At 41.2% G+C, this 27744-nt stretch overlaps 1 protein-coding gene and 1 long non-coding RNA gene across 2 annotated transcripts; one reads left to right on the forward strand and one right to left on the reverse strand.

The window, feature by feature from the left end:
- Window positions 1–513: 513 nt before the first annotated feature.
- On the reverse strand, window positions 514–27713 carry LOC119719799 (basic helix-loop-helix transcription factor scleraxis-like). Its single transcript, XM_038189291.1, has 2 exons — window positions 26506–27713; window positions 514–2342 (listed from the first exon to the last, which is right to left on the reverse strand). The coding sequence occupies exons 1-2, from the start codon at window positions 27067–27069 to the stop codon at window positions 2211–2213; spliced, it is 696 nt and encodes a 231-aa protein (XP_038045219.1). The 5' UTR covers window positions 27070–27713; the 3' UTR covers window positions 514–2210.
- Window positions 2926–5231, forward strand: LOC119719800. Its single transcript, XR_005269997.1, has 2 exons — window positions 2926–3079; window positions 3371–5231. It is a non-coding gene; the product is annotated as an uncharacterized LOC119719800 (long non-coding RNA).
- Window positions 27714–27744: the final 31 nt, after the last annotated feature.

A 27744-nucleotide genomic window follows, 5' to 3' on the forward strand; every position in this document is an offset into this window, starting at 1 on the left:
ATTTCAGAGAGCAGTGTATTTGTATTGCCAGGATATGCATTGGTACAGACGTTTGTTCATGCGTTAAAGGGAATGTACATCATAGGCTTTTGCTGTAATTTTCAGAAATGAACTGTTTGAGGGGTTAGTATAATAGATCAAATATTGTTACACTGACATGTTTGAAGTTTTGTGTTTAAAAATGCTGGAAAAACCAAGAGAAACAAAAGTGTTCAAGTAGTCTGGTCCCCAGACTCTACTAAACATAAAATGGATCAATTTTCAGATGCCGGAAATTGTCAGGTAAGGGAACCAGTTTAGCTGGCCTGCACCCGTTCATGAACATGTAACCAATAGCAAACAAAATTTTGACTGAACAAAAATGGTAAATTTGGAGTAGAAGTTGAAAAATATGTAGGTTTTTCCAACGGTGGTCGGCTGACCACCCCTGGAAATGTATACAAAAACACCATTTTCTTGAAAATGACTTCACACCAGGTGCAAAAATTTTACAGGATGCTTAAGACTGTCATTTACCAACATCCTAGTAAGATATTTCGTAAAAACTTGGTAGTTTTATTTTTCGATGTTTGCAAATGTTGTATATTCCCTTTAAGTATTGTGAACTATATAAAGTATAATGTCAATATTAACCAAACCGTGGGCAGATTTAGTTACAAGACTTTAATTATAAAAACTGTTTCAATTCATCCCGACAAATGAACTGCCAAACGTCCTTCACCCTGTTTTCCAATAGTCGTCTTGATAAACATACGCACCAAGAAGTGTAATTTAGTATTACTTGCCAAGCACAACACAGTTTATACGGTCATTGTGGAATCATAAGTTCATACCAAAATGCTACAGGTTAAATTCATGTTACCATTATAGCCATAATTCTGCATAATACTCATCGGTGGATCAAAAACTTGGGTTTTTTTTACTACAGCGAAATGCTTATAATAAAATCATATCTCACTTTTGCTTATGAAAGCAATATAACAAACGTTTCAAAAACAAGAATCTATTCCCGGGAGTATTAAAATCCACTATTTTGCCTGACCCCGGAAGTACTCCGGTGACCTCAGCTAGTGACCCCTCGTCCTTAGTGTACAATCTTCCATCATCGGAGGAATACACGTCATCACTGTTCTATGAGAGATAAGGTTCCACCAGTGGCTCTTCTAGTGCAAAATTGGCAATGTAACAGGACAACAGGAAACCATGCCATATTTATCATGTGCTTTCCAAACGTTGCTTATGTGTATACCAAAAAATGATCCACTTTTGTGTGTGTTATCAATCCTTGTGGATATCCGGTGTACGTTGACAATTCTTTCCCTTGAGTTTTCCTCTGGATATAGGAAACAGTACTGGGGCAGGACCAAGGACATTCGACTTCAGTACAGATATGAGACGTCAACTCAAGACGTATTTAGCTTGGCAAAATCGAGCAGGGTTGAGAAGGTCATTGCGAAAGCAACATGGGTATTGTGAGTGGTGGATTGCGAATTTATGGAGGCTGCAATTTACACCAAGATAATGATGTGCTGCATCAGATATGTGCTCATTGTGCTGCATCAAATACAACCAATCCTAACGGAGGTGGAATTTTTAAGTTTACCAAACTGTTGGATTGAAAACTAGTACACTTACATTGTACTACGGATTTACAGCTGGCAGTCCTACACCATACTCTGATGTTCAATATTTTGCTATAAAATACAAAGCACCAAATCCATCAATTTCTAAAAATTACAGCAAAACCAAATGTTGTATATTACCGTTAACCATGATTTCCTATGTGGTTCATTGAGTCTACTTCCCTGAATACTCGCAACACGACGTGAATGTTTAACCTTTTCTTGCACTTAAATCCCCTGGAATTTTCCTCTACCAAAATCCTTACAAAAAAGAAATACTAAGTTTCTTATAAACAATCCCCATGCGTAACTATAACTTTTCTTTTACAGGATCTTATTTTTACATAAACGAGAAAAAATACATATTTGTACTGTTTTTGACAAAGTGTCCGCAATAGTCCAATCAAGAACTTGGCGAAGTAATAGTCCGACACTGGGAAGGTAGTTGCGAACCTTCTAAAGGTTCTCCAAGGACATCGCTTTTTTTCCTCATTTCGAACATTGGTGCGAAGTACAGTATAAACAAAATGGCGCCCTCGTATCAAAAGAGAGTCAGTCCTGTCTGCGCATGTGCAACATCCGGGCATTTCATCTCATCATGGCGGCCGTCTGCTGGTGGTGATGGTGGTGATGATGGTGGTGCATGGGGTGTGTGGAGGGATGGTGGTGCACCATGCCGTTCATGTCGTTCATGTTGTGCCGCTGGCCAGAACGCATGGGCTGGAGGGAGAAAAGGAAGAAAAACAAAATTGTAATATGACGTGACGTTTAGTGCATGGTAAACATACCAAGGTGGCACTCAACGAAATCAGTCGAAATTGCCAGAGCTTCTTTTGAGCTACATGCTATTGAGCTAATCGGGCACAGTCAAGACAAATGCCACACAATGTCTATATTAATCGGAACGTCAATATGATCATCACAAATGAGCTGCGTAAGCTCTTTCTAAATGCACATGGAAAATGATAAAGTGATCTGAGGTCTCATTTGGCTGCCTTCGTCACAATTTTTTTTCAAAAGGCTCCGTTCGGTCAGTCGTCTTTACCAAGCTGTCTGTCAACATTCTGTTCTGCTCTGATAATTGTATTGCCTTTGTCATTTTATGGTTAACACAAAAGGAGTATCCACTTGTCAAGCGCTACATTGGTATTTTTGTATGTGCCTTCCAAAATGGTGGGTAACAGACATAACCAATAGCATTCTGAAGATAACGAAATACAAACTACATGCACCACAAAAGATATAATGGAAGTGTTACACTAATGGCGTTACTATACAACCGTGTTTTTATTTGTTACAGTGCGACCGGTATATGATCAGAACAAAATGAACGATTGAGACGAAAACTGGAATTCAACCATGTGACGAAATGATACATGTCGTGGATATCTTGTACCTCAGCGGACAGCAGAGACTCAATCCATAACACAAGGTGGGATGACATTGGTAGAAGAGAGGTAGGTGACATTGATTCATCTTCTTACAAGTGTTATTAAACAACTGTTACTTGTTAAGATTGAGAAATATTAAACAACTTAAGTTTGATCAGTCACAGACAGTCACACATTTCTTTCAATTCCTCTGCCATGCATTTGTATACAGACTACTAAAGTCTAGTAAAATCCATTTGATTGATTTTGACTGCTGTGATAGCGTAGATTGTGTAGATACCACACGAGCACCTTATTAACGTTTTCTTGAACAATGAAATATTCCCCCGGTAAAATCTCGCTATTAATAATCTCCAGATCCTCCAGATCCTCTGGTCTGGTTTCCGTTCCGCCTTCTGATTAGCGCCATACGACAACTGAAAACCGAGGACTTATTGTGAAAAAAGTCAACAACGTGATCACAAGCGAGCAGCGGACGCGGGAGAGGAAATGACGGCCGCAAAAACATCCAAACTCTCCACGATCAGATTCCCCGAGACGTGCTGCTGATGTCTGTAACTCGATACTCCGAGCAAAAAAATATTATACCGAGATTATCTTGTTGAAGAGCGGGACCGTCTGGTGGCCTTGGCGGGGGTTTGGTCCCGTGTGCCAACTGACTCCGCTTGTCCGGGGATTTGGTGTCGCGTCCCAGGCTCATCATCGGTGCTTTGATTGCGAATCTCGGTCGGGGAAAACTTTGGTCGGAAAGTAGGTCTTCGAAATCTCGCTGATCACAAAAGTACCTCACTTGCAGCCAAATTATATTCTGTAAAGTCGTCGTATATTCAAGTCTCTTGACTGACCCTGCTTGCTATTTTGAAGATTTGCAGCATTGCCTATGTTGTTACCGTCTCGAGTTGGAGTGTTACAATCCTATAGCTGTATGCGGAAGTATAATGGCGTCAGTCATTTCTGAGATCCAACTTTGAATGCATTTTTATATGTCCCTCTAACTATGTTGCAAATCTAAACGATTGAAGTCTCTAAAATTTGATTGAATAATTTGAATCTAAAGTGTTCTGTAACTGTTTGTACACGGTTGTTACTAGCAAAATAGTACTGGAGATGGCGTCATCGAAATATCACGGGTGAAATTTTCAGATAGTTCTAAGAAAGGGAGCAGATTTAAAAGCACATTTTTTGTTTTATAAAACGACATTGTAGATATTTATTCCTTTTTGGAAACGAAGAATTCAGCGTCTTTGTCTTAAAATGAGAGGGGTGTATTTTTCATTTCTGGATCCCCCGCGACCCTGACTACCTCTCTCCCAGGGCTACACCGGAAGTGGAAGGCGCTACAGGTCACATCAACCCGTAATTACATATCGCTGCCAATGTCATCACCAGGGGGCCGATCGCTCTGATATTCCCCTGTGGATCGAGATTGCACACCAAGGCGGCAGCCATCAAAGGGGAAACCTGGTGACGACACGTCAAGGCCAACTCTCGCGAGAATTACAAAAGAGAGACTTCAAGAAAAGAAGAAACTCATCCGGCGGTGTAGGAAAAAACAACAACATTTAGTCCTTCTGAAGTAAGGACTTTGGTGGACGTGATTATATCCGACGTCTTATTGTCTGGGGCTCCTTGACAAGCTCTGCCGTCAATCAGACTTTTCTGCAATTCAATGTCCAGTGAGAAGAGATATCAAACATTTATGTCAGGTTTGATAACTGCTGCCGGTTAAGGCGTTGATTGATCAGGTGCGAGGCTGTTGATATTGGTAGTAACAGCCCGATGTTTTTCAGTTGTGTAAGTTGTACCAAACGACCCTCGGAGTTTTGTAAACTAAATAATTCATGTATCCCACTATTTGTCCAGTATGGTTGTCCGAGGCAAAACTGGATAGTTAGATGAATTCGTCATATCAGGAAAGCCATCTGTGCGCTCTTTGAACGAATCGCCACAGCCAGCCTTTACTTGCAAAACAAAAGCTCTTTGGCGTTGTTACTAAGGAACACATCCAAGAGACCGTTTAACTTTCACATTTAACAAAAATACCTTTTTTTCAACGACATCATTCATGGATTGCCTAAAAAGACTAAAAGTGGCAAAGACTACAACTGGGAAATTGTAAAAAAAAAAAAAAAAAAAAAAATTGACGGCGACACCGCCAAAGAGAACTAAGCCGGTTCATACCCATCACAGTGTCATTTACCGTTTCTGGCATACGGTTTCAGATAATGATTGAATGTAAATGATAGCTGATACTACGCGAAACCAAGCCCAACCATTCCTGTACTTGCGCACAACACACACGGAGCAGTTGCCGTATAATATTTTATGGTACTTTGTTTCCCCGCGTTGGACTAGCACGCACTGTGGGCGCAATGCACCGTAAAACCATAGAGTAGGTCCCTTCTCTACGGCCAAACCAAAAGTTTGATGTCAGTAAGGGTTTGATGTCAGTGTTGCAACTCCATGTGCGTGTATATCGGACACGCCGCGAATCCCAAAGGTCGAAAACTTCACCGACATTCTCAGTTTAGATTTCCGCGATGATATCACGACGTCCAGCATGGGTAAGGTGTGGCCAGAGACCCCGTGGGAATCGAATCCAAGACCTTTAATTGACTTGCCACATTTAAAGTGATTTTTAAACGTTTTACAATGCGCCATTTTTAACAAGATGCTTCCACAATAATATTTTATGAAGCATTCTCAGCTGAGCAAAATTAAACCTAATCATAAAATTTAATTGGCAGTGTCATCCCAAACATCCCTGATCTTTGCAGATAATTCCCAAACAACCAGATTAGCTATTAAATGTTTATTATTCACAGGTTGTGTAGCCAATCACAGCCAATCCCGCGCATAGCGCACGCCAACTTCCAGCCAATCAAAACACGCGCAGCTAACAATCGATCCAATTCCAAGCGCGAAACACCTGGCGAGATGCCAGTTTGTTATCTTTCATTTTGCAGCTGTGACTTCCGTGCAGCCAATCCGCGCCTCGGAAAAGTTTTCATATGGGGACTTTCAGCCACTCAGAGGACTAGAATTTTCAACCAGATGTTACGCGTACGGCACACATGTGGCTTGTTGTCACGCAGAAACTGCCAATGGGCCAGCCTTGAAAAATTCCAAACGACCACGAACGATATCAAAACTTGTAATCCTAATTTTGGGGACATTAATTCAGATCATAACATTAACGATGTCCATGGTGTTTATGTTTATGCTTCGTGTAATTATAGTTGCTGGATGTGATGCTTGTTGTGTTATGTTCATGCTCGTCAAAATGGAAATGTGTTTGGGGACAAACACAAGCTGTTTCGGATATCCCGGTATAGGTACTTATCAAGTTACAACCAAATTGAAACTAGTTATAGGCCTTAGAAAGTGACCCTTTAATGTGACGTTACATGACTTGTGATGACGTCATCATGACATCACTTAAATGTTCATCTATAATACGGTACTATATAAGTACCTACAAAGATTCGTCCCAATCGGACTTGTACTTAAGATAGAAGGCTTTGAAAATGCACCTTTAATGTGACGTAATTTGACACCTGATGACGTCAAAATTACCAAATTACCGAGAACACAAAGTGACAAGTTATTGAAGTTAACCATAAAACCGAATTACATGGAGTGCGCAGCGACAGCAGCGGGTAGCGGGGCCTGCGCACCGCAATACGGGCCCAAAGGCGCGCGCACAGCCGCAAGGTCTGCCGCGCGCTCCGAACCCGAGGCCGTGCTATACCCCGGCAGAGAAATTATCTCGTGATAATTTCTGATCGCTTAATAGTTTTACGACCGGATTTTCTTGGTCGGGGAGAAAGTACAGCTTGGAGCCGGGTCGTCGGGGCTGTGTGTGCCGACATGACAGATGAGCCAGGACAACTGGTGTACGGGGCGAAGGAAAAGAGAGAAAAAAGTTGACTGTGTTTGGAAAGTCCCTGACGAAAGTACAACATCTGTCAACTTGTTAAACATAACTCAATTACTGGATTTCTTCAATTTGCAGTTTGTGCACTCAGGTCGACGTATTCATTCTACACACGTTGAAGGACTGAACGTTATCTTGTTAAACCCCAATCGAAGGTTTCGCACGACATCACCCAAATGGTGTTCTTTCGTTTATCAACCTTTTATCCCCCAAAAATACCCTTAAATATTATAACCGTTTACTTACACTGTATGTACACATTGTGAAACAGGTCATTCTTCCTGACAATTGGTATAAGCTTACTTCAATTCTTTACAATTTGAGTAAATTTTACCAACTTCGAAACAACATTTTCTGAAAGACTCTTAGGAGACCCCTTTGTAGGAGTGTAGATACAAAAACACGAGCTTATTATGTAGAAGAAACATGAAGCTATAGAATCATTCACTCAGTAATTGTTTTTTTTCTTGTCTCAACTATTCGCGTGATCAGGATTCATAATCAATCTCTTGCGATATTTTGAAAAGAATACTAGTGATAATCCATGACTTGAGAATTTGATTTCGACCATTTTTCTATCGTGACACTAGCGAGTCCCTTGGCTCGATGTTTCCCCTAGCGGTCCCCGCGAGCCCAGGCTTCCGTTCCGCCTCAGGCCATCTTCATCCCTGTTCCCACCGATATATAAAACTCTCCAAGTCTCAATCCTCGCTTTATCAACTTTAAAAACCTCCGAGAGTTGGGTATTTCCCCCAGCTCGGTGTTTTCCACGGGCCAGTGGATCCGCGTCGACGGCCCGGACTTTGAGAAAACACCGAGTCGAAGGTGTGAAGCGACGGGGGCAGGACCCCACGAGCAAAGGCAGAAAATCACGGTGAACCGACGGAATGTACGGACACGCTAACCGAGTGATAAGATGTGTTTAACATTACTGCAATCCTGCTGATGTCACAAAGGATGAAAAAGGTGTGGAATAAATCACCCTACGGCGTTATTCTACAATAACATCGGTACTCTTTGTTTAGGCCTTTGATAACGACATCAAACTTTTAATACAACGTTTGTTGTCGTATCCAGAATATTCCACCTTCAGATCTGAAACATCTTTAGACTAAATTTAAGCAGCTCAACACAAATAGTCGAGGGACTGACGCACAAATCAGTATTCAATACCGTTACTTAATAAGGATAAAATGCTGGAAACACAAACTGTACACCATTGTGCTCTCTGAAAAAACCTCTCTGATTTAGACCAGAAGAGGGCGCTACAGGCAATGGTTAAATTGGTTTTCTTTCTTTGCAATTTAGTATGACACATCATGAGTCAGGTCATGTGAAGAGATTTACGACTTTGCGAATAGCAATTTGTGAATAAAAAACAGAGCCTCTGACTTCGATGTAGGTATAGCAGACTGCACAGGCAGAGAAGATAGAGACATTATTGTATAATATTCTATTGATTTGATCTGTTATGTTATCCATTTCCGATCCCTGCAGTTACACTTTAGGAAACATGAATGCCTGCAAAAAATGCAATAAAACCAATGACATGATGCCATGATTATACTGATGCCTGATGACATGACTACTTACATGTTTCTTTTCTTTTCTTTTCTTGGTTAAAATCTTGTCACTACTTTCCAGCCGTGTTACAAATTTTCCTGAATGGGGCTTGAGGCCTACAACCTTATATTACTTCATTATTACATCGAATATGTTACAGCATGGAGCAAGGAAATGGTTTGAATAACATTTTGGTCATCTTTTTCGTCAAGCTTAAAAAACAATAGTGTAGACCTTATTTCGCCATCGTGTCTCCGCGCCATAAGTGGTTGTTACAGAACAGTGAGCACATCTGCAGGTGCTGAATTTAAGATCAATCTCAATTTTTTATCCCGTTGAACGGAGGAAGCGGTGTTTGACCTGAGCGAGTCTCGAGGGACCCAGCTGTACGGTGAAGCGCGTCGCTGGGACGGGGGCACTGGGCGTGTAGCGGCCGGTGCCTCAAGGTGACTTAATGCGTAGTGTGCCCGGGACGCGTACAATAACACAACGGTGTAATAACATATTGCGGAGAAATAGACTGTGAATCGTGAAGGAATGACGACACTAAATTGTACCATTTCGATATTAAAGTAGCATAAATGGAATTAGAGGAGAACAAGTCCAGCAGATTTGTACTATGTGGTCTTTAATCGCAACGAATACGTTTAAGGCGTAGAAAAGAAATCTTTCATTTATATTCAGCCTAAGTTTAGACAAACAAAATGACAGTACCAAGGAGTGACACAGAGCCGCAACCAAAGCTGAAATTTCTGGAACGCCAAATGTCCCGATTAATTAAGCTGTGTATGTAACAAAACTGACTCAATTTTGTATTCACTTTATTTTTTGATACTTTCAATTGACGATGTGATCTCATAGGTATTGCGTCTTGTCAGTCAAGCAAGTGGTGTTGACATGATGTCAAATTTCATTAACCGTAAGCTGATGTTGTTCAGTTATGCACAGTTATTATACAAACAAAATGTGGACTAAATTTGGTAAAATGGGGGCTGCATTTGAAAAAATAGTCAGATTTTGCCAACGATGGTCGTTGTATTGTACAAAATTTCAGTTTTCTTTAAAATGGTAGCACTTCTTAGATTCCATGATTTCACAGGATGCTTGAGACTATTATTCACTGACAGTCAAGTAAGGCATTTTATAATAATTTGGTAGGTTTAGGTTTTTTTTGGTGTTTGCAAATGTTGTATAAGAATCAACAACATCGAACATCGAACAATCATTAAGTTGACATCATCGGCAAGAAACACTTCTTTGCACTTTCGCCTCTTGGCCTTCCACACACTTTTGAAATAATATAGCCCCAAAATGCGAGGGTTTAGAATAACTATCCTAATTCAATTGACTCAAGTTGTTATGTGGCACCACAAACATCTGCTGATGTTGTATATATATATACTCTGCGCTCAACCCCCGCGCCATCGTTAGCCACGAAAATATTTACGATCGGCGCACGCGCGCTCAACACTACCATGACACATTGGCGAGATCCCTGGAGAGTTGCAGTGAGAAGATGCGAGATTTGATTCACGTGCGGCGTATCAGAGGCCTTGCCGGTCTGATATATTCTATAGTGGTTTAATTAATGAGGATAACTAGCTTTTGTGACCTGAGGGATATAACACAGTGGGGGATCTGTCGATGTGTTGTATTATGGCGGGATTAGTCACACATCTCAGACAAAGACAGAGTGGGATCACTGTACGATGAATCTGTGTGCGCGTACATACATTGCACATTGTCTGTCATGATGTTTATACTCTTGTAAATGACCGCCATTTTGAAATAAACATATCTGCCGCATGGACCTTGGTGTAAACATCAGTTTCAAATGAGACGTTAACTTATACATCCGCATTTGCACTCGATAACTGCACTGTTTCTTGTAAAAATACCGAACGCAAATCTGTTCCTGTTACTTTGCCAACTGACGAATTTCAAAATAACTACGAGGCCCTAAGAGCGCCCTCTAGTGGCGACGATTGTAAAAAATAAATGTACCTCGTGTCCCAAAGTTGCTTTCGCGGCTTAACAGTGCAGAGTCTAAACAATGATGTACTTATTTTTAAAACTTGCCTATTTCATTCAGCTTCACGGCTTCAAATAGCGATGTCAAAACGGATACACAATGTAGTTTGCGATTTATTGCAAGCGCATGCTGCGCATCACTCAGTGACAACTGTTCTCTGTTGTCGCTCGCAATGTTTTTTTCTTCAGTTCCCGCGCTTTCTTCCGGAGTCCGTGACAAGCCCGCATCTTTGAGAAATTATCCCGCTCACAATTTACCGTTGAGTTATTACAACCATCCCTATTCTATTGGTCTCACTTAATGAAAAACGTACCCCAAAAAAATGTCTCATAGAAAAAAAAAACATACTATGGTGAACTATCGACACTCGCATATTAGAACTATTACTGTTGCGTTTTGCTGTGTGGATCAGTTCACGCTATGTTCATCGTATGGTTATTGTACCATTCTTACATTTGAGTAGCGCGTCTGTTAGCAATCACGGACGGGATTCGCAGCCGGTTTCGAGACAGAGAAATCACGCTCCTATTTCCCCTGACGGGACGTATTACTGTGCCGTAAAAATAGCTGCACAGCGTTGGCCTTTAGCCTGTGCAAGTTGACAAACGAAAAGGGCTGGACTCAGCCTTGACAAAATGATACGGAATAGAACGGGGAGTTCACCTTATTGCATTGCCGACAAAAAGCTATCGAGTGTATACATTATGTCACACGGCGAATGGCGCGAAAACCGTTGAGAAGTCATCGCAACGTGTCAATCGACATATCTAGCGCCCTCTACTTGTGAAGGTAGAGACTAGAATGCGCTGATCTCGAGCTGCTGCAAAAAACTTTTAATATCCTGCAACTAGTATACAATTACCTAAATAAAAAAAATTAAAAACTTATACAAACTTGTTCTGGGAGAAATTGCCCAAATGTGATACAATTTTACTATTGTGTTGGGAGAATTATGTGAAGTATAGGAAGTTGATAGTTTTGACCAACAACTGTGAAGCAGTTGAGTAAACGTTGACCAATTTAGTGGACGACCTTCCCAATTCTAAACGAGGAAGAAACTCTCATACTTCTTCCCGAGTCTGCGCTCCGAACCCCCGTTAACCGGCGTGCCTAGGATGTTTGGGCCCAGGATGTTTGGGTGTCTGTACACCGTAACATTTCCTCCTTCCAAGTGCAATCCCAATCGCCCGCAATCCATCATCCTAACGCGGTATCAGAGCAACAGCCGTGCACCCATCAAGGACGAGCGATGGACAGGTGCTAGGCTGGCCGCGTAGACCCCTTCTCTTAACCCAGCCACCTGACCCGCTCTTAAAGGGAATATACATCATTTGCTTTTGCTGTAATTTTCAGAAATGGATGGAATTGGGGGATTGGAAATATAAAGCAAATATAGTTACACTGACTTTTTGGAGGTTTTGGGTTCGAAAATGCTATAAAAACCAAGAAAAACGATCATTTACCTGTAGTCTGGTTCCCTGACTCCATATAAGAAGAAACAGAGCAGTTTACATACATTGGGGAATTGTAAGGTCAGGGAACCAGTCTAGCTGGCTCGTACCCGTTCATAGGTTTGTAATCGATTGCAAACAAGTGCAATAGTCAATTGGGGCCAGTATTTGAAAAAAAGCCAGTTGTTTCCAACGCTGATCGGCCGATCAGCGTTGGAAATTGATACAAAAATACCACTTTTCTTGAAAATGACAGTATACCAGGTGCCATAATTTTACAGGATGCTTTAGACTGTCATTTACCAACGTCCTATTAAGGTATTTCGCAAAAACTTGGTAGTTTTATTTTTCGATGTTTGCAAATGTTGTATATTCCCTTTAAATACCTCGGAATGACGCCTGGCGTCAGCCCCCTAATCGTGTCAATCAAATAGCTGATGATGCTACACATTACTTCGGCCGGACATGGAAAAAAAAATAGACGTTTATAATCAAAAGTCCAGTTAGAATGTTTAGGCCAACAAGATTTAAGTTAAACATATCGCAGTAAAATGTGCCAGTTATCTGTAACAAGTTACACGAGGAATACGTTTAATTTGGTAAATGAAGAACAAAAAGAAGTAAAGAATGTGTCTAGGTAAACAAAGTTGTGAGTTGTAAACATCATAATAAAGATGTACCCATCATATATTTATCCGTTAAAACATACACAAGAAGAAAGTAAAGTTTCCTGAAATCCACTACAAAAAGTCATCCTCCGCATACATTCTTTTCCAATGAACCACAACATTGGTATTCCCGGTGACTAACATCACGTTTTACTGCAGATAGCATAATGACCCGTCTGCTATGACAGGCACTTTGTGTACTATTCGAGTGTTGAAATTTGGCCAACATTATTACCGAATCGTGAGCTCATCTACCGCGGAATGTTTGATGGTGAGTTGACGAGTCTGAGGCTAGGCACGAACGCCGGCGCCAGACTGACAAGGAACCTTGAAGATGTGGTTCCTTAATGGTTGGATGGTAAATGGCCAAGCACGTGTACAAAACTATAAAACTGTATAGTGTTGGGATGTCATAATTAGCGCCAGTTGAAGGTTGTGTTGGAAACCAGCGTCTGATGATTCACAAAACTATATTTATGTGGCGTTGAATTCACTAGCCCTCGTTGAATTTAGCAGCTCACACTGTGAAAAATGCGATGTGATTTTAACACTGGTTGTATCTATACATGATAGCAGGACCGGTGTAACACTAAAAGCTTTTCACCTGTGGTCAAATTTTGATATCAAATCTTAGCACCGCTGTTTTTCCAGTGTAGAGTGATCTATCAACACAGAGTGTTGAACTGAGAATCGGTATCCAAATGATATCAAGCATTACTAAAAATTATCAGTTTTTATTGCAAGTCAAAATTAAAGCTTGTCGGTTCAGATTCGTATGTTATCTTTACTTTGTTACTTGAAGTTTACATCTTGCGCAATCCCCAATGGTCTGTTAAATTTTACTTAAAATACAAAAACACTTATGGGGAAAATGTAGTCTTGTCGGGTTGAACAACTTTTGCCCAACATTTTTGACCAACGTTGGCTACAAGTAATTCAGTTGAGAAACTCATGCTCAAAATCGGCAACTTTTACCGAGCCAAAATTTGACTAGAAATGCATTTTTTTTGTTGCCAAATGACAAATTAGTTGAACACGCCGTGCCTCTCCCAGCGGCCCTTGCGGCGCCATGTCGGATATACCCCCTGCGAGTCTTCGGAAGAGCCCTAGGGGAAAGGTCGTGACCTGGGTCAGGGGTCATGACCCCCTGGCGGCTGGCTCAAAGCCAAGTGAGTGATACCCGGGTGCGCGGCGCGTCCGATTGTAATGTGTCAAGTTTGGGCCGCGAACCGTTTGCCGAATGTGATGGATGCCAACAGTTTGCGAACTTGGCAAAATGTCAACAATTGCGTGGATGTTATTGTGGTATAGATTTATTATTTAACTGGATATTTGCCCATTTTTAGTCTCTTTCAAACTGTTTAAGTTAAGTTCAATTTAGAGTACATGTTTAGAAAACTGATAAATCTGCCTGTGCTTTACCAAAGCTACAACGGCAACGCACAAGAATGCATTGATATTGCTTTTTCTTTACACTGTAACAAAAATAGTTGTCAAAAATTATGGAGCAATTTTTTTTTCTACCAGCACCTCCTTGGTTGTGGAACTTTTTTCTCAATATTTGGGACTGATCTGCCACGAAATGTGGCCATAAATGATACCTGACCAATGTTGGGCAAAATGTTGAACTTGAGTTAAAATTTACCCAATTTTCACGTTCTAGAAAGTACGGGGAAATATAGTCGATAAATATGGCATTTTCATATAGATAATCCACTGAGAATTTTCAAACAAAAGTTCGCAGTAATTCGTGGTCGGATTCCAGTTCAAGAAAGTACACGTGATCTGATATTATACTTTTTCTTAGGAACATACTTTGTGCAACTTTCTACTCCTCTTAAATGTATATGAAAACTTTGTGACATCACTTGTTTGTTAATTTCATTTAAAAGTGCACTTCTTTAAACATTTAAAATTGTCCATGCTTTTCCGGACAACTGATGGCGCTGTTGCTGTGATGTCATTTCAGGAAGACACTGTTCAGTTTAGGGGTTTCTGTTCAAGTGTGAACCCAAACATTTGCTCAATGAAATTATCTTTGAGAAAACAATTAATCACTGGCTTACTGCCATGTGCTGGCACAACAACGAATCACCAAAGAACAGAACATTTACAACAGCAAAATCTCTAAAATTCTGGCAAGTTTTGGTGCTGAAATAGCTGTAACTTTGAGGTTTCTACCTGAAATGACATCACACTTTTGCTCATGCATACGGAAACTAGCATTAGCATAAAAAAAAACAAACAAAAAGGCACCAAAGTACTCTTGAAAATGGCAAAAAGAAAATTTAAAATAAGTTTAAATGGGACACAAAGGTACATTTTCCAAGGACTGTGTTAAAAAAATACATTGCACGGCCCTTTAATCACAGACGAGAAACAACATTTTGGTACACTTAACATGTCTCCATCGGATCGCGTGTTAGGCTAAGCTTCGGCATCCAATCCCTAATGAGTTCGATGAAAGTTCTCTCACGACAGGCTTGCTGATTATCGTCCTCTGTCAATCCCATCAAAAATTCCCCCTCACGTGACTGTCAAAAATCCGAGATGATTAAGAGATCAAAAAATTATACATAAAGAAATGGTAAAATGTCGACCAGCAAGTTCAAAAAAATATCGTTGGGCTAATTAACAGCTGTGGAAAGAAGCAGCTTTTCCCGAGATTACTTCCTCTCGATCCCTCCCTCTAACGATTTCGTGCAAATCCTCCGCATTTCCGTAGTCTCCATGCCGCGGCACACCGTGCCTCCGCCCTTGACTCGCCGGGGAACAGACGGCCTAGTCGTTAACGCCGACCCGCTGCCACCTTAGACTGACTGGTATATACGATGATTATTTTAACGGAGTTTTTTTTCTTTCTTTGCCATCAAAACTGTGTCTTCTTTCAAACCGCTTGACGGCAGAAAAGTACGATGACCGCTTGTGATCTTTTTTCCTTCTTCGCTGAAGGTCGATCTTGGTCTGTGTTTAAAACATTAGGCGATGATGTTTGTAACATAGTTGATGCAGTTATATTTCTGGTGCACTTTTCTGTTTATAATATCCTAGGTCTTGGAACCAGTACACCTAACCCAATGTACACGAAATCTCGTCTGAAAAAAAAATGCACAGGCCTATCTGAAAATCTTGGTCACAAAATCTACATCCTCCGTTGCATCTTAATAATAACAAAGTTCAATTTCATTCTGCCTTTCGAGTTAAATTCGTTGAAGAATGGAAAATGGGTGAATGGAAAAAAAGTCCGATTTGGGCGGCATTTTGATCCCCCCCCCCCCAAAAAAAAAACCCTCCAAAGTTTCATGTCCGAAAATGTTCCTTTTTTGCGAGAGAACATTCTGGACAGTTACGGAAGGAAAACGAAATTAACTTCACCCAAAATTTTGTTTTCAAAAGGTAATACAAGAGTGTTATAACACTTGCAATCGTTCACGATGTACCCTGGGACGAGGTTTTATATGAGGGTTGAAATTTGTGACCGCCAAACTGTACATTAATTGTATGAGCTCGTGGTTCAGTACTTTTTTGTGAGTAAAGTATAAGCATATTATTTGCAACATTAACACTGTCGTCAAACCTTGTAGAAAATGTACCGATAAGTTGGTGTCATTTTCCAGTTTAAACAAAATGCTGATGTAAATAGGCTTTGACGTTTGAGCATTTGAAACAGCAGCGAAATTCAACCGACCAAAATATGTTGGAAGCCTTTCAAACGGCAGGAGTGAGGTTAGCAAGTCTTTGGGAACACTGCTTGAGTAATTACCAGTTCTTATTACTGTGAAATCGCATCTTAATTGCATTATAAACCTGGAGACATGCAGTATCAAGTGTGCGCATAGCGTGCACGCGAATCGGCGATTAGTTACGGATTGGCGGGAAAACCGGCGCGCCAAATGAGAGAGAGAGTCAAAGTGTATTTTTCTCCTCTGCTGTTTACAGCTCATGGTTATATTTCTTCATCGTCCCACTTTCAAAGGCCTCAAGATTAAAAAAACCTTCAATATCGTCAAGGACATAACTTCTCAAGCAAGTGGTACGCGTTCCACTACATTTCGCACCAGTCTATTTCTGCCACCAGTTTACCAATTCATGCGGTGAAGTGCATCCCGTATTGTCGTCATCGGGTCTGGTGCCCAATCCCTTAGATCACACAACCTAACAAAAAAAACAGGTCTGGTTTCTACATTTCATAGCCCAGCGAGCCGCTGTACTTTTTCCCAGCGTTATTTTACTCGACTTTTCTAATTTCCCATACAGTCTTACAGAAGCTGTGTCCGCATCCAGACAAGCATAATATCTTACCGTTTTTTTTTTCTTCAAGGTCCTGGATTATAGCATAATATTATTTATGGGGTTGGATCGATCCAGCATCTGGTACCTAATCTCCCGGTAATTAGAAGGCAATCCTAACTAGCTTTGCCCTCGGACCAGCCCGCCATGCGATACAACACCCCAGACTATCCAGCGATATGAAATACCTTGCCAGTCGAGTTACATTACAACACGCAATGAAACTTTTAGCCTTCTTTCTAATCACCTTTTCGGCGCCGTTTCTGCGAGTTCAAAAAAGTACTCCAAGTTAAAACCTCATCTAGTGTCATGTTTTTTTTTAAATGTTGTTTTGATAGTATAGCAATAATTCTAGCCACAAAGATAAATGTGTTAGTGCTATAAAGTTTGATTTTAATAACGGTTGCCTCAGAAACTGAAGTCTCAAAACAACTGAATCTAATTTTGATATATTTGGGGTTTTTTACCACCCGCTTATTAACCATTATTCATTTACCGATGCTCCACCATGCAAAGCCTCAAATCTTATATTATTCATTTTGCACAAATTTGCTCATTACTCATTTCGTCACTATAGATAGTATTTCTTGTTTTGATAACCATTTCTTTGCTTACGTCATTGGGCAGGGCACGGTCCCTTCGATTTGTGCCACGTTTTCGTTTGCACTATTTGGTTTGCACGTGACAAAATTATCTAATAATGGTTCAGGGTCCCAAAAAAGAGAATCACATTCCAACAAATTATTCCTAGACCGGACAGAATGCAGACAAGTTTAAAGACAGGCTTCTAGTTCTACGATTGACAGAAATGGTCAGTAGTTGTGCGTTCTCAGTCCGCCGAGTCGTATAAAAATTGGTTCGTAAACCACGTGGACAAAAGTTGAAGAGAAAGTCGAAAAGAAGGACGGAAACTCTTCACAGTTTGGTTTAACTTTGATGAATTTAATTTAAGAAGGGGGAAAGCAGGATTCTTGTCAAGTACTCCACTTTACAAGCAAAGAAACCTCGAGATATACACCACTGTTTAGGCCTCCTGCCCTAGGCCCTAGGAAGCAGCAAAACGCGTGCGGGCATAAGGAACGACAAGTGAAATTCCTCCGTACTTCGCAGTTCAAGAATGAGACCGCGTCTTCGAAGATCAACCGACCTACCGCAGGTTTTCCCCCAGCTGTAACAACCAATAATCGCCCGCTGTTTACCTCCCCTTAACCCCTTATCCCAAGTCGTCCCAGGGCTGTCCCCTCTCTCTCTCTTCCACAAAACCCACGAGAGCTCGGTAAGACACTCACGAAAGACAAACACCAGGGGATTGATGGATTGTTTTCCCAACAAACTCCGGCTGAAAAGATGCTTGGGATCTGGCCTAAGCTATCTAAACAAGACGAGGGAGAACGCAAAAGGCCCGGCTGTCCGCCAAACTGACCCGTAAAAGATGCTTTCAACAAGGCTGAAAAAGCCAGTGCCGCACTCTCGAAATCAGGAATTCGTATACGTTTACCCTCAAAAAATTTGTAATAATTGATCTACGTCTTGCCAAAGTTGATTGACTGCCTGTACTGTGTTTCGGGCAAATTCCTTGCCAAAATGTTGTAATATTACTCGAATTAATCACCAAAACGAGGAAATTCCAAACCTATCATCGGGTATCTCAAACAATACCGAAACATTTGTCAAATTTACCATTTTTACCGTATATAAGTTCACAAATTACCTTCAAGCAGTCGACCAGATTTCACTGCACGTACAACTGTTCTAATTGAAAAAACAAACCCTGACGTCAAAATTAATTTGTTCTTGGCCTCTGAATTTTCAGGATTCTGAACACCACACAAAGATAAGCAAGCAACTCCTATTCCAATGCTCTCCGAAAATTGTCACAAGAAAAGATTTTCCCCAAAACCTTTCTAACGCTGTGCGCAAACACAAATCGCCCGTTTCTGTTTATTTCTTGAAGCGGTGTTATTAAATGATCATAGTCTACCTTATAGACTCGATTCTAAGTCACTAAATGACCCATTTGTCCACGATAATAATTTGGTAAAGAGAGGCGTGGTGTTCACGTTTACTCTCAATGATCTTGGAAAAAAAAGGACCGCGCACTCATTGCCAAACCGCAATGGTCAATTCCCGTACATACCTCTACCCTACCAAACCAACTGAAGCCAAGTTACCCACTGCGTACTTTAGACCCATCGTCATACTCCTACTCTTACGAAATTGCCATCAATATTGAATGATATGAGATATCATTCCGCGGTTGCAAAATGAAGGTCATTCTTTGATGGTTTTTACACGACGTTAACCCCACGGATGGACTTTCTCACGCCGAACTGATACTCATTTGAAACCCAAGGGTCAACTTTCAGTGTGGGCTGAGAAATTTGATGCTAAACAACTAGCAAATATTTATTTTCCCTGCTGTGAAAAGTGCTTTACGGCAATAGGCCCATGTGGGATCGTGCCAGGACCGGCAGCGGCAACTTGAAGCATTGTGTTTGCCCATCACAAGTCTATCACAAGTCCATCACAAGCTTATCACAAGTTCACCACAAGTTCATCACAAGTCCATCACAAGTCCATCACAAGTCCATCACAAGTCCATCACAAGTCCATCACAAGTCCATCACAAGTCCATCACAAGTTCATCACAAGTCAATCACAAGCAAATCACAAGCACATCACAAGTCCAGCACGCAAGAGACGAACAGTAACACAGCTCATTGAATACCTTGTGACTTGTCTTGTGATGGACTTGTGATGTCTTGTGGTGGACTCGACTACATACAACACGGACAAGTTGGGGCGAGAGCGCGTCTTGAAGCACGCCGTGTTCACCAGCCAGATGGTTTGGCTGATTGCGCGGCCTTTTGCCATGGCTCCAAGGAAATGAACGATCTGATGTCATAAAACATTTAGTCAACAATTCATCCACTTGCTTGGCCAGCTCTCTGACTCTGTGAGCTATTATAGTATTACTGCTTTGGTTTTTATTTTTGCTGAGTGGTATTTGATTGGTTATTGATGAGAGGTTCAGAGGTTAGATATGTTGGTATGTCGTCGCCGTAGTCTTGCTTTCAATTTGACTCAGGTTAACCCAGTGAAAACCGTAGCCTCCAACACCAGCAGATCACAACAAATATGCACGTTCAAACATATATTTTATAACTAAAAAAAACAATACATTGAAAAGGAAACAAAATTATAAGTTCTGCCCCAAAGCTCGTTTGTTGTGTTTCAAGGACGCACAGACGCCGGCAGAGTTGGCCCAATGATATTATTATTATCATTACCTAATTTTTTTTCTCTGTAAAACTTAACATTCATTCCTTTTTCCAGGAGGAACCTCGCCTTTTCTTGGACAGGCAAACAGGTTCGAGATCCGAAGCGGATACTAGAGAGTTAAAAAAAAAACATTCCGGAACCACATTTCATTATTATTGAAGATTTGGTAAACCGCAAGAAATTGGCCGGCAGAACAGATTTCGGTTTGATAGGAAACCAAACCGTGCAGTGACACGGAGATAAAACTAATTCACGTCAATTTTACTAGAATGAAGTATCGCGATGAATGCTGGTGAATTACATGTAGTCATGTTGTCATGTTTCTCACAGCAATTTTTCTGGTTTGAAAGTACCCGAGTAGTGCATTCTTAGCGATGTGTTTGTCGCGATTCCCCTACATTTTAAACGACTTGGGCCTACTAATAGCTTACATATTGCCATCCAGCATTGCGTACAGGCATTTTGATCCCCGCAAATCTCAGCAATATGGGCAGCATTAGCCGGCCAAACCGAAATCATTTATCTCCAAACAGGGGAAATTAAACACAGACGACACACAAACACTGCAGTGATGATGATGATTTGTCATAAAAAAAAGAGAAGGTTCCGGGGAGCCATCATAGCAGCGCGCGCCACTGTGACGCGTCCCGGGGCCGGCCACTCATCACCTCCCGGGCTCCAGCGGTGCGTTCATGCCCGTCCAGTCCCGCCGCTCCGGTGGAAAAAAACCTTCCACCGCCGAACTAGGCAATAGAAAGCAACCCCGTATTCCCTCTCATAATAGAATCCGCGTGTTTGTCATCAGCCATTTTTGAATCAGAATTGGAATTATCCAACAGAAAAAAATAACTCTACTGACTTTTTTTCTTCACAAAGTACAACAAGATGTCTCAACTTCATGCCCATGATCTTTGCTGCGATACAAGTTGAATCGCCTTTTTTTTTGCTTTTAATATTTTGTCAGTTTTTCTCTGCCCCATCTTGACGTCAACACCAGTAATTGGCAATTTAACTAGATAAAGAAGGCACATCTGTTCCGCGATGAATCAATTCCACTTCGATTACCGCGATATCGCGGTTTCCTATCCGTCGATGCCCGGCCGTATTACCCCAGCGGACCCGCTCCGGTGAGGACGATCCCTGTCTGCCTGCTCATCTCTCCCCCGCTCATCACCTGGCCTCAATTTCGCTGCCAGATCATATCTTCTACCACTACACGATGAACTCGTAATGCATAATTATCAAGCAACACTGTTTCAACTTGTTAACTTACAGCTCCGTCGAAACCTTACTATTTAGGGGGAAAGACCACACACATTTGGAATGCGAAGCTTAATTAAAGGGAAAATACAACTTTTGCAAACATCGAAAAATAAAACTACCAAGTTTTTACGAAATACACAACAGGATGTTGGTAAATGACAGTCTAAAGCATCCTGTAAAATTATGGCACCTGGTGTGAAGTCACTTTCAAGAAAATGGTAATTGTGTATACATTTCCAACGGTGGTCGGCCGACCACCGTTGGAAAAACCTAACTATTTTTCAACTACTGCTCCAAATGTATCTTTTTTTTTCCAGTCCAAATTTTGTTTGCTATTGGCTGCATGTTCTGAATGGGTGCAGGCCAGCTAGACTGGTTCCCTTATCGTACAATTTTCCAGCATCTATAAATTAATCCATTTAATCTTCAGTGGAGTCAGGGAACCAGACTACTCGAACATTTTTGTTTTTCTTAGGCTGCATCCGAATCAGTTGTCTAGAGCTAGGTCTAGGTCTGCGCCCATTGAAAATACGCGGGGACGCGTTGACAATAGACGTAGCCGTAGCTCTGGAAGCCCGTTTCGGACACGGCCTTAGTTTTTCCAGCATTTTCCAACACAAAACTTCAAACATGTCAGTGTAACAATAATTTGATATATTATACGAACCCCACAAATAGTTCATTTCTGAAAATTAAAGCAAATGCCAATGATGTACATTCCCTTTAAGGACATACGAAATAAGGATAGGAATTTAGCACATTAAGGAAACACAGAAACTGAACCTTTAAGGAATTAAAAACAAGGAACTTTTGGTGTGTTTTTTTTAGCAATCCTTGTACCTTGCAGTCAATTTTGAATAAATAAGGAAATTTTGGTGAAGAAAGGAAAGTTTCAGATGAAGAAGTCAAACGTTGACAAAAGAATAAACCGCATCACCTTTGCCCTGTTACTATATCGTTTCAATATTAATACGTTTCAGATTCGAAGCAAAGAATTACGATGCCGATAATCTGAGCCCGATCAAACTGCTGAATTCATGCCAGGGAACTCCGACAAACCCCTGTCAAGCTTCGGCACACGACATGTAAGTCGAAAACTGGTAGCCATTTGGCCAAGAAAATATTTTAAAAACCGTATGAAGACCAAAACCCCAGCTTAAACCATCCTCACTAAAATAAAAACCTCCAAACTTTCAATCTGACATGACTTTTAAATTCTAGTGACTAATATCGTATTATAATGCGTGCAAGTTATGATGGGATGTAAAGCTTCCGCTCTCTGCTTCAAGAAGACAAGGCTGTTAACAAAGTCCAGAAGGAAATCTGATTCGTCTCTGTATCTGGTGAGAGACCTGATGAGGTTAAGAATTGGCAGATTGAGGACAAATATCGAAAAAGGGGGAGAGAATGACAACTCAGGGCTACATACGATAGCTCAGTCGGTAGAGCACCAGTATGGTGTTCCGGTGGTGGCAGATTCAAATCTCTCTACAATCTGTTTGCAACTCTTAGCTCAACTGAAATAAATGAAGCCATTTCAATGGCGTTTTAAATTTATAGGCCCCATATAGCCTTAGTTAGAATGAAACACAGTGCAATGACACGGTCAATTGTTCAAGGCTTACAGTTTTGTTGTAGCGGAAGCTTACAAGAAACAAACATCTTTAAACCCATTTGAATGTCCCAGCAAAGTATAATGTGCTATCTTTTGTGTCCTCTAAACGGTTGTTCCAATCACATTTCACAAGAAATTGCCACATTCCTAAGATAATAATGAGGATCCCATAGGTCTTCGTGGGCAGAATACATTATGTGAACATCTATTAACCATTACATGCCCCATACTACAAAAGGCAATCCGTTCGTTTACACAGCGCTTGGCGCATGCACTCAACACAAGATTTTACTGTTTAGCTTCACAGAAAAATGGGCGTGGCGGGGAAAACCATTTTACCCCTCTGGTAAAGATTTATGCGTCCCGTGGCAGTTGAGTTCTTAAAAAGTTTGCTGACGAGACTCGATGATGGCTTTCGGAAATGGGGACCACGTGCACCCTGAAAATGGATCCCTGGTTGTTTTTTTTTATACAGCAGGACTGGGCCGGGAAGGCTATAAATATAGTCAGGGATCGGTGCGACCAAAAAGCTGAGCAAAGCGTGGTCGTGTTGGATGGCGAAATGGGATTATTTTGGTTGATGAAATGTTGAGTCAGTTCTACCACAAACAGAAACAATTTGAAACGTTGCTTTGTCAGGGGCACAACAATTTGCTAAGCTGCGAATGTATTTGCTTAATAAAAATAGGTTATAAGCCAAATAACACTCACGGGATGTATACTGCTTGTGATTGTTGCTATTTTTGCTAACCAGAAAATGTGCTAGGAACGATTGGGGAAATGCCCGCGAAACTTTGATTTGAACGTGATGTACAACTTTTTGCACACATCAACAACAAGACTACGAAACTATTAATATGAAAAGCCAAACTTGACTGTAAGTAAGAAATAGTCTCAAGCATCCTATGAAACTGAAAGCATGACACTTGGTGTGTTTTCATTTTTCAGGTAAAGTGCATGGCATTTTTGTACAATGCATATTGATTTCCAAATCAATTTGGAAAAAAAACCTGACTAGTTAGTCCATATTTTCTTTGCAATCGGTTACACATCCGTGAATGGGTACAAGCCAGTTAGTCTGGTTCCCTGACCTGACAGATTATAAATTGTTTCGCTACGTCTGAAGCGTTGGGTCAGGGAACCAGACTACAAGAACGGCATTTGTTCTTGTTTGCTTTTCCAGCATCCACGAACACAACATTTGAAACAGGTCAGTGTTACCATATTTGCTATAAAATATTGATCCGTCCGTTTCTGAAAATAACAGCCAAAAGCAAATGTTGTTTATTACCTTCAACTTAAGAGATGGGATTGCGAGATTCGAGTCAGTTTCGTATTTCTTTCAGTCTTATGAACAATTTGGTATAGGCCCTAAACTGCAAAATGTCATCGTGACATTGCTCTATTATTCAAATGATATGCATGTAAATGTTTAGAATTTAAGATGTAACCTGTACCTCATAGTCATACTCTTCTTTACTTCTTAATATTAATTTTTTTAAATTTGTTATAATATACATATTTCCAATAGATTTTACCACAATGTCAACACATGGAGTTATACTTATAGCAGATGCGATTACATTCAAGAAAACACGTGAAAGACAGAAAATACGGTCAACTCTGGTGTCGTAAATCCTAAACCAGTTTTTAAACAGTCTCCTTTTTACTGCAAGCTGTTCCCACGTCTTCGAAACATGACAGCAGTATTTTACCTACGGCGCCTACACTGCATCAATGTTCCTCTCGTCTCATGAGGGCCCCGCGTGTTTTGATCGTTAGCATACGCGAGGTGGTACCCCGGCTACGCTACATGAATTGATGGCTTTGTTAAACTGCTCTCATGTCCCTCAGAGAACGAACCGTGCGAGTAGGGAGCATTCACACGTTAAATCACGGGCCGGTGTTTTAAAAAAGTGAATCCTTAATTGGAGCATACAGAGGATTTCTTGCTTTTTATGTGTACATGTCACGGTGTAAATCAAGTATTTTCTATTGTTCCTCATCATCGATCTTTTATACACTTAACTTTTTTTTTGCAACAGCTCCCATTGGTTTGTACACGTTTTCTAATCGAGGACGTCCTCGAGTTGACTCCTGTCCTCAATTACACAAGGATGTTCCTCGTGCGTGTCCTCGATTTACACCATAAATAAACCCATGTAGTATGTGGACAAACACCTCCTAGTTTAATATGGCATTATTTATTTGTTCTGATGTCTTTTGACTCCATATTTCTGTGTTTGTATTTAAAATTGTGTTTGTCTGCCTGTTCTGTTTTATAATCATTCGAATTTTCTTTCTGTATTATTATCTAATTATTTTCTGTATTGTTATCTATCTTTTGTCGTTAATCCTTATTCTACACTGTATTACTGAAAGCCAGCAGATGTTCGGATAGGTCACATCGCTATTGACAGTTTACACTCGTGTTTTTTTTCCCCTGACAGCACTTGTTCACTTTCAATTGTTTGTTACATCTTAAATATATCTTACATGTTTACGTCTAAAAGATTTTAATTAATTATGAAAACATGTATTGCTGTTTTACTTCCCACAAGCTTATAGTATTAACTTATACTAGCACATCCAATTCTTAGCACTGAATTGCGGTTTGTAAATAGGTTGTGCAAAATATTATGATGAAGTGATAGGACTAGTAGTAGGAGGAAACGAATATACCTGTTTTATAAGTTTATGGTAATATCAAAAGTACAAAGTACTAAACGGTTGAGAATTTGCATCTTTCAATAAGTAAAAAGTACACTGCAAAAACTGTGTTCAGCAATTAAACACTTTTCTAGAAACTTTCTTGCTACCAGTTTGTAAACATGTTTACATACATGACATACTAAACATGTTTAGAGTGAGGATGGATAATGTTTAGCAATTGAACGTTGATGTTTAGGAATTGAACACATAATGTTTAGCTCCTAAACATGTTTACAAAGTGATAGCAAAATTGTGTTTAAATTGCTAAACACAGTTTTTAGAGTGTAACTTTATTTGTTAACTTTCATGTCATGTCGTACGACTCCGAGTATACTGTATATGCATGTACAGTGCGTACATGTGCATTTTTATACAAACAGATGAAAGTTGAGCACCATTATATTTTGTGCCATCGTACATCACACACGAATATCATACCGTATATATATCAAACACACGTAAGAATGTGTGTCATGCACGATCATCAATGTGAAATACTGTGCATATCACACAGCAAGTATTTGGCAATAGTATTAAACAGTCCGTATACTTGGTTTACGTACTACACATGTCATCGAAATGCGAAGCCACGGTGAGTAATGCCACGCTGTTGTTTGTATGAATGAATGTGATCATGGAGCTGTTCCTAGCTCCATGATGTGATGCAGTAGCGACTTACCGTTGCTTTCGCAGCAGCAGAGGAAGATGACCTCATATGGCTGAGGCAGAAGGTGCAGATGATCCTCGGCCCTTGCTCGTGGGTCTGCCTGCCCACCATGGCCCGATGCATGCAGGGCTGATCCACCTCCTCATCCCCGACCAGCAGCAGCGTGCCCAGGTGGCTGATGTAGCTCGTGGCCAGCCTGAGGGTCTCGATCTTGGACAGTTTACGGTTCTTGGGCTCGGTCGGGATCAGGTCCCGGAGGGTGGTGAAGGCGGAGTTGACGCTGTGCGTCCGGTGGCGCTCCCTGGCGTTAGCCGCCACCCGCGGCTGCCGGTGGCCGTCACTCCCTGTCTCCCCGTCCCCTTCCTCGTCCTCCAGCAGACTATCCATGCTGGCTTTGGGCTTGCGCCGTCTGCCCTTCGGCCCGTTGTTGTTGTTGTTATTGATGATGTTCTTCTTTCCGTCCTGGTCCGAGCGATCCGTGGAGCAGGAGCTCTCGCTACCCGAGCCCATCTCCTCGCATAGTTCGGCCTCGGCGGCTGCGAAGACCTCTGAGACATCCAGCTTACGCTTCGACATTTCGGCAGCTGATAAAAACAACTCCTTCCTTCACAAATATCAAATTTTCTTTTTACAAATTAGTCAACAAGAGTCCCAGTCAATACCAATGTGGTTACAGTGATGTGCACAAAATAAATGAGGGATGCACAGCTTGTAATGTACATGTACGTTCGTAGCATGCAATGACAATTTAACCATAAGGTATTACGCCAAAACTGAGTCTCTGACAACAAAAGTTTAGGCCAGAATTCGGTCAGTCATGAGCGACACGTTCAGCTCCGTCACATCAATATTTGGCTTGAACTTGGCGGCAAAATAGGCCAGACTATGCCGAGTACTATTTCCCACTCGATCCTGATCCGAAGAGAAAACACCGCCACCGGGCGTACGACGAAGGTTTGATGGGGTCGCTACGCTACAGTAGACGGTAGGTCATCAGCCTCTGCACTGCTCCCCAAACGACATCCTCGGTGAACACTTGCCAAGACTGCGAAGTGGGCAACAACCGGTGTCGATCAGAGCAAGAGACTGCCGTAAACTACCGGCGGTATCTCCGTTTGTAGTTCGGATTTTTTTCGTGCGGCGGCCGTCGCTTGTGCACACTAGTAGTAAATCAGTCCGTACCTCACGGGTCTGATCAGAGCGGCACCGGAGGGAATGACAGTTCACTCACGAATACATCAGTCTGGTTCG

This window comes from Patiria miniata, unplaced genomic scaffold (assembly GCF_015706575.1).
Source record: "Patiria miniata isolate m_02_andy unplaced genomic scaffold, ASM1570657v1 HiC_scaffold_8, whole genome shotgun sequence".
NCBI classification, from domain to species: Eukaryota; Metazoa; Echinodermata; class Asteroidea; order Valvatida; family Asterinidae; genus Patiria; species Patiria miniata.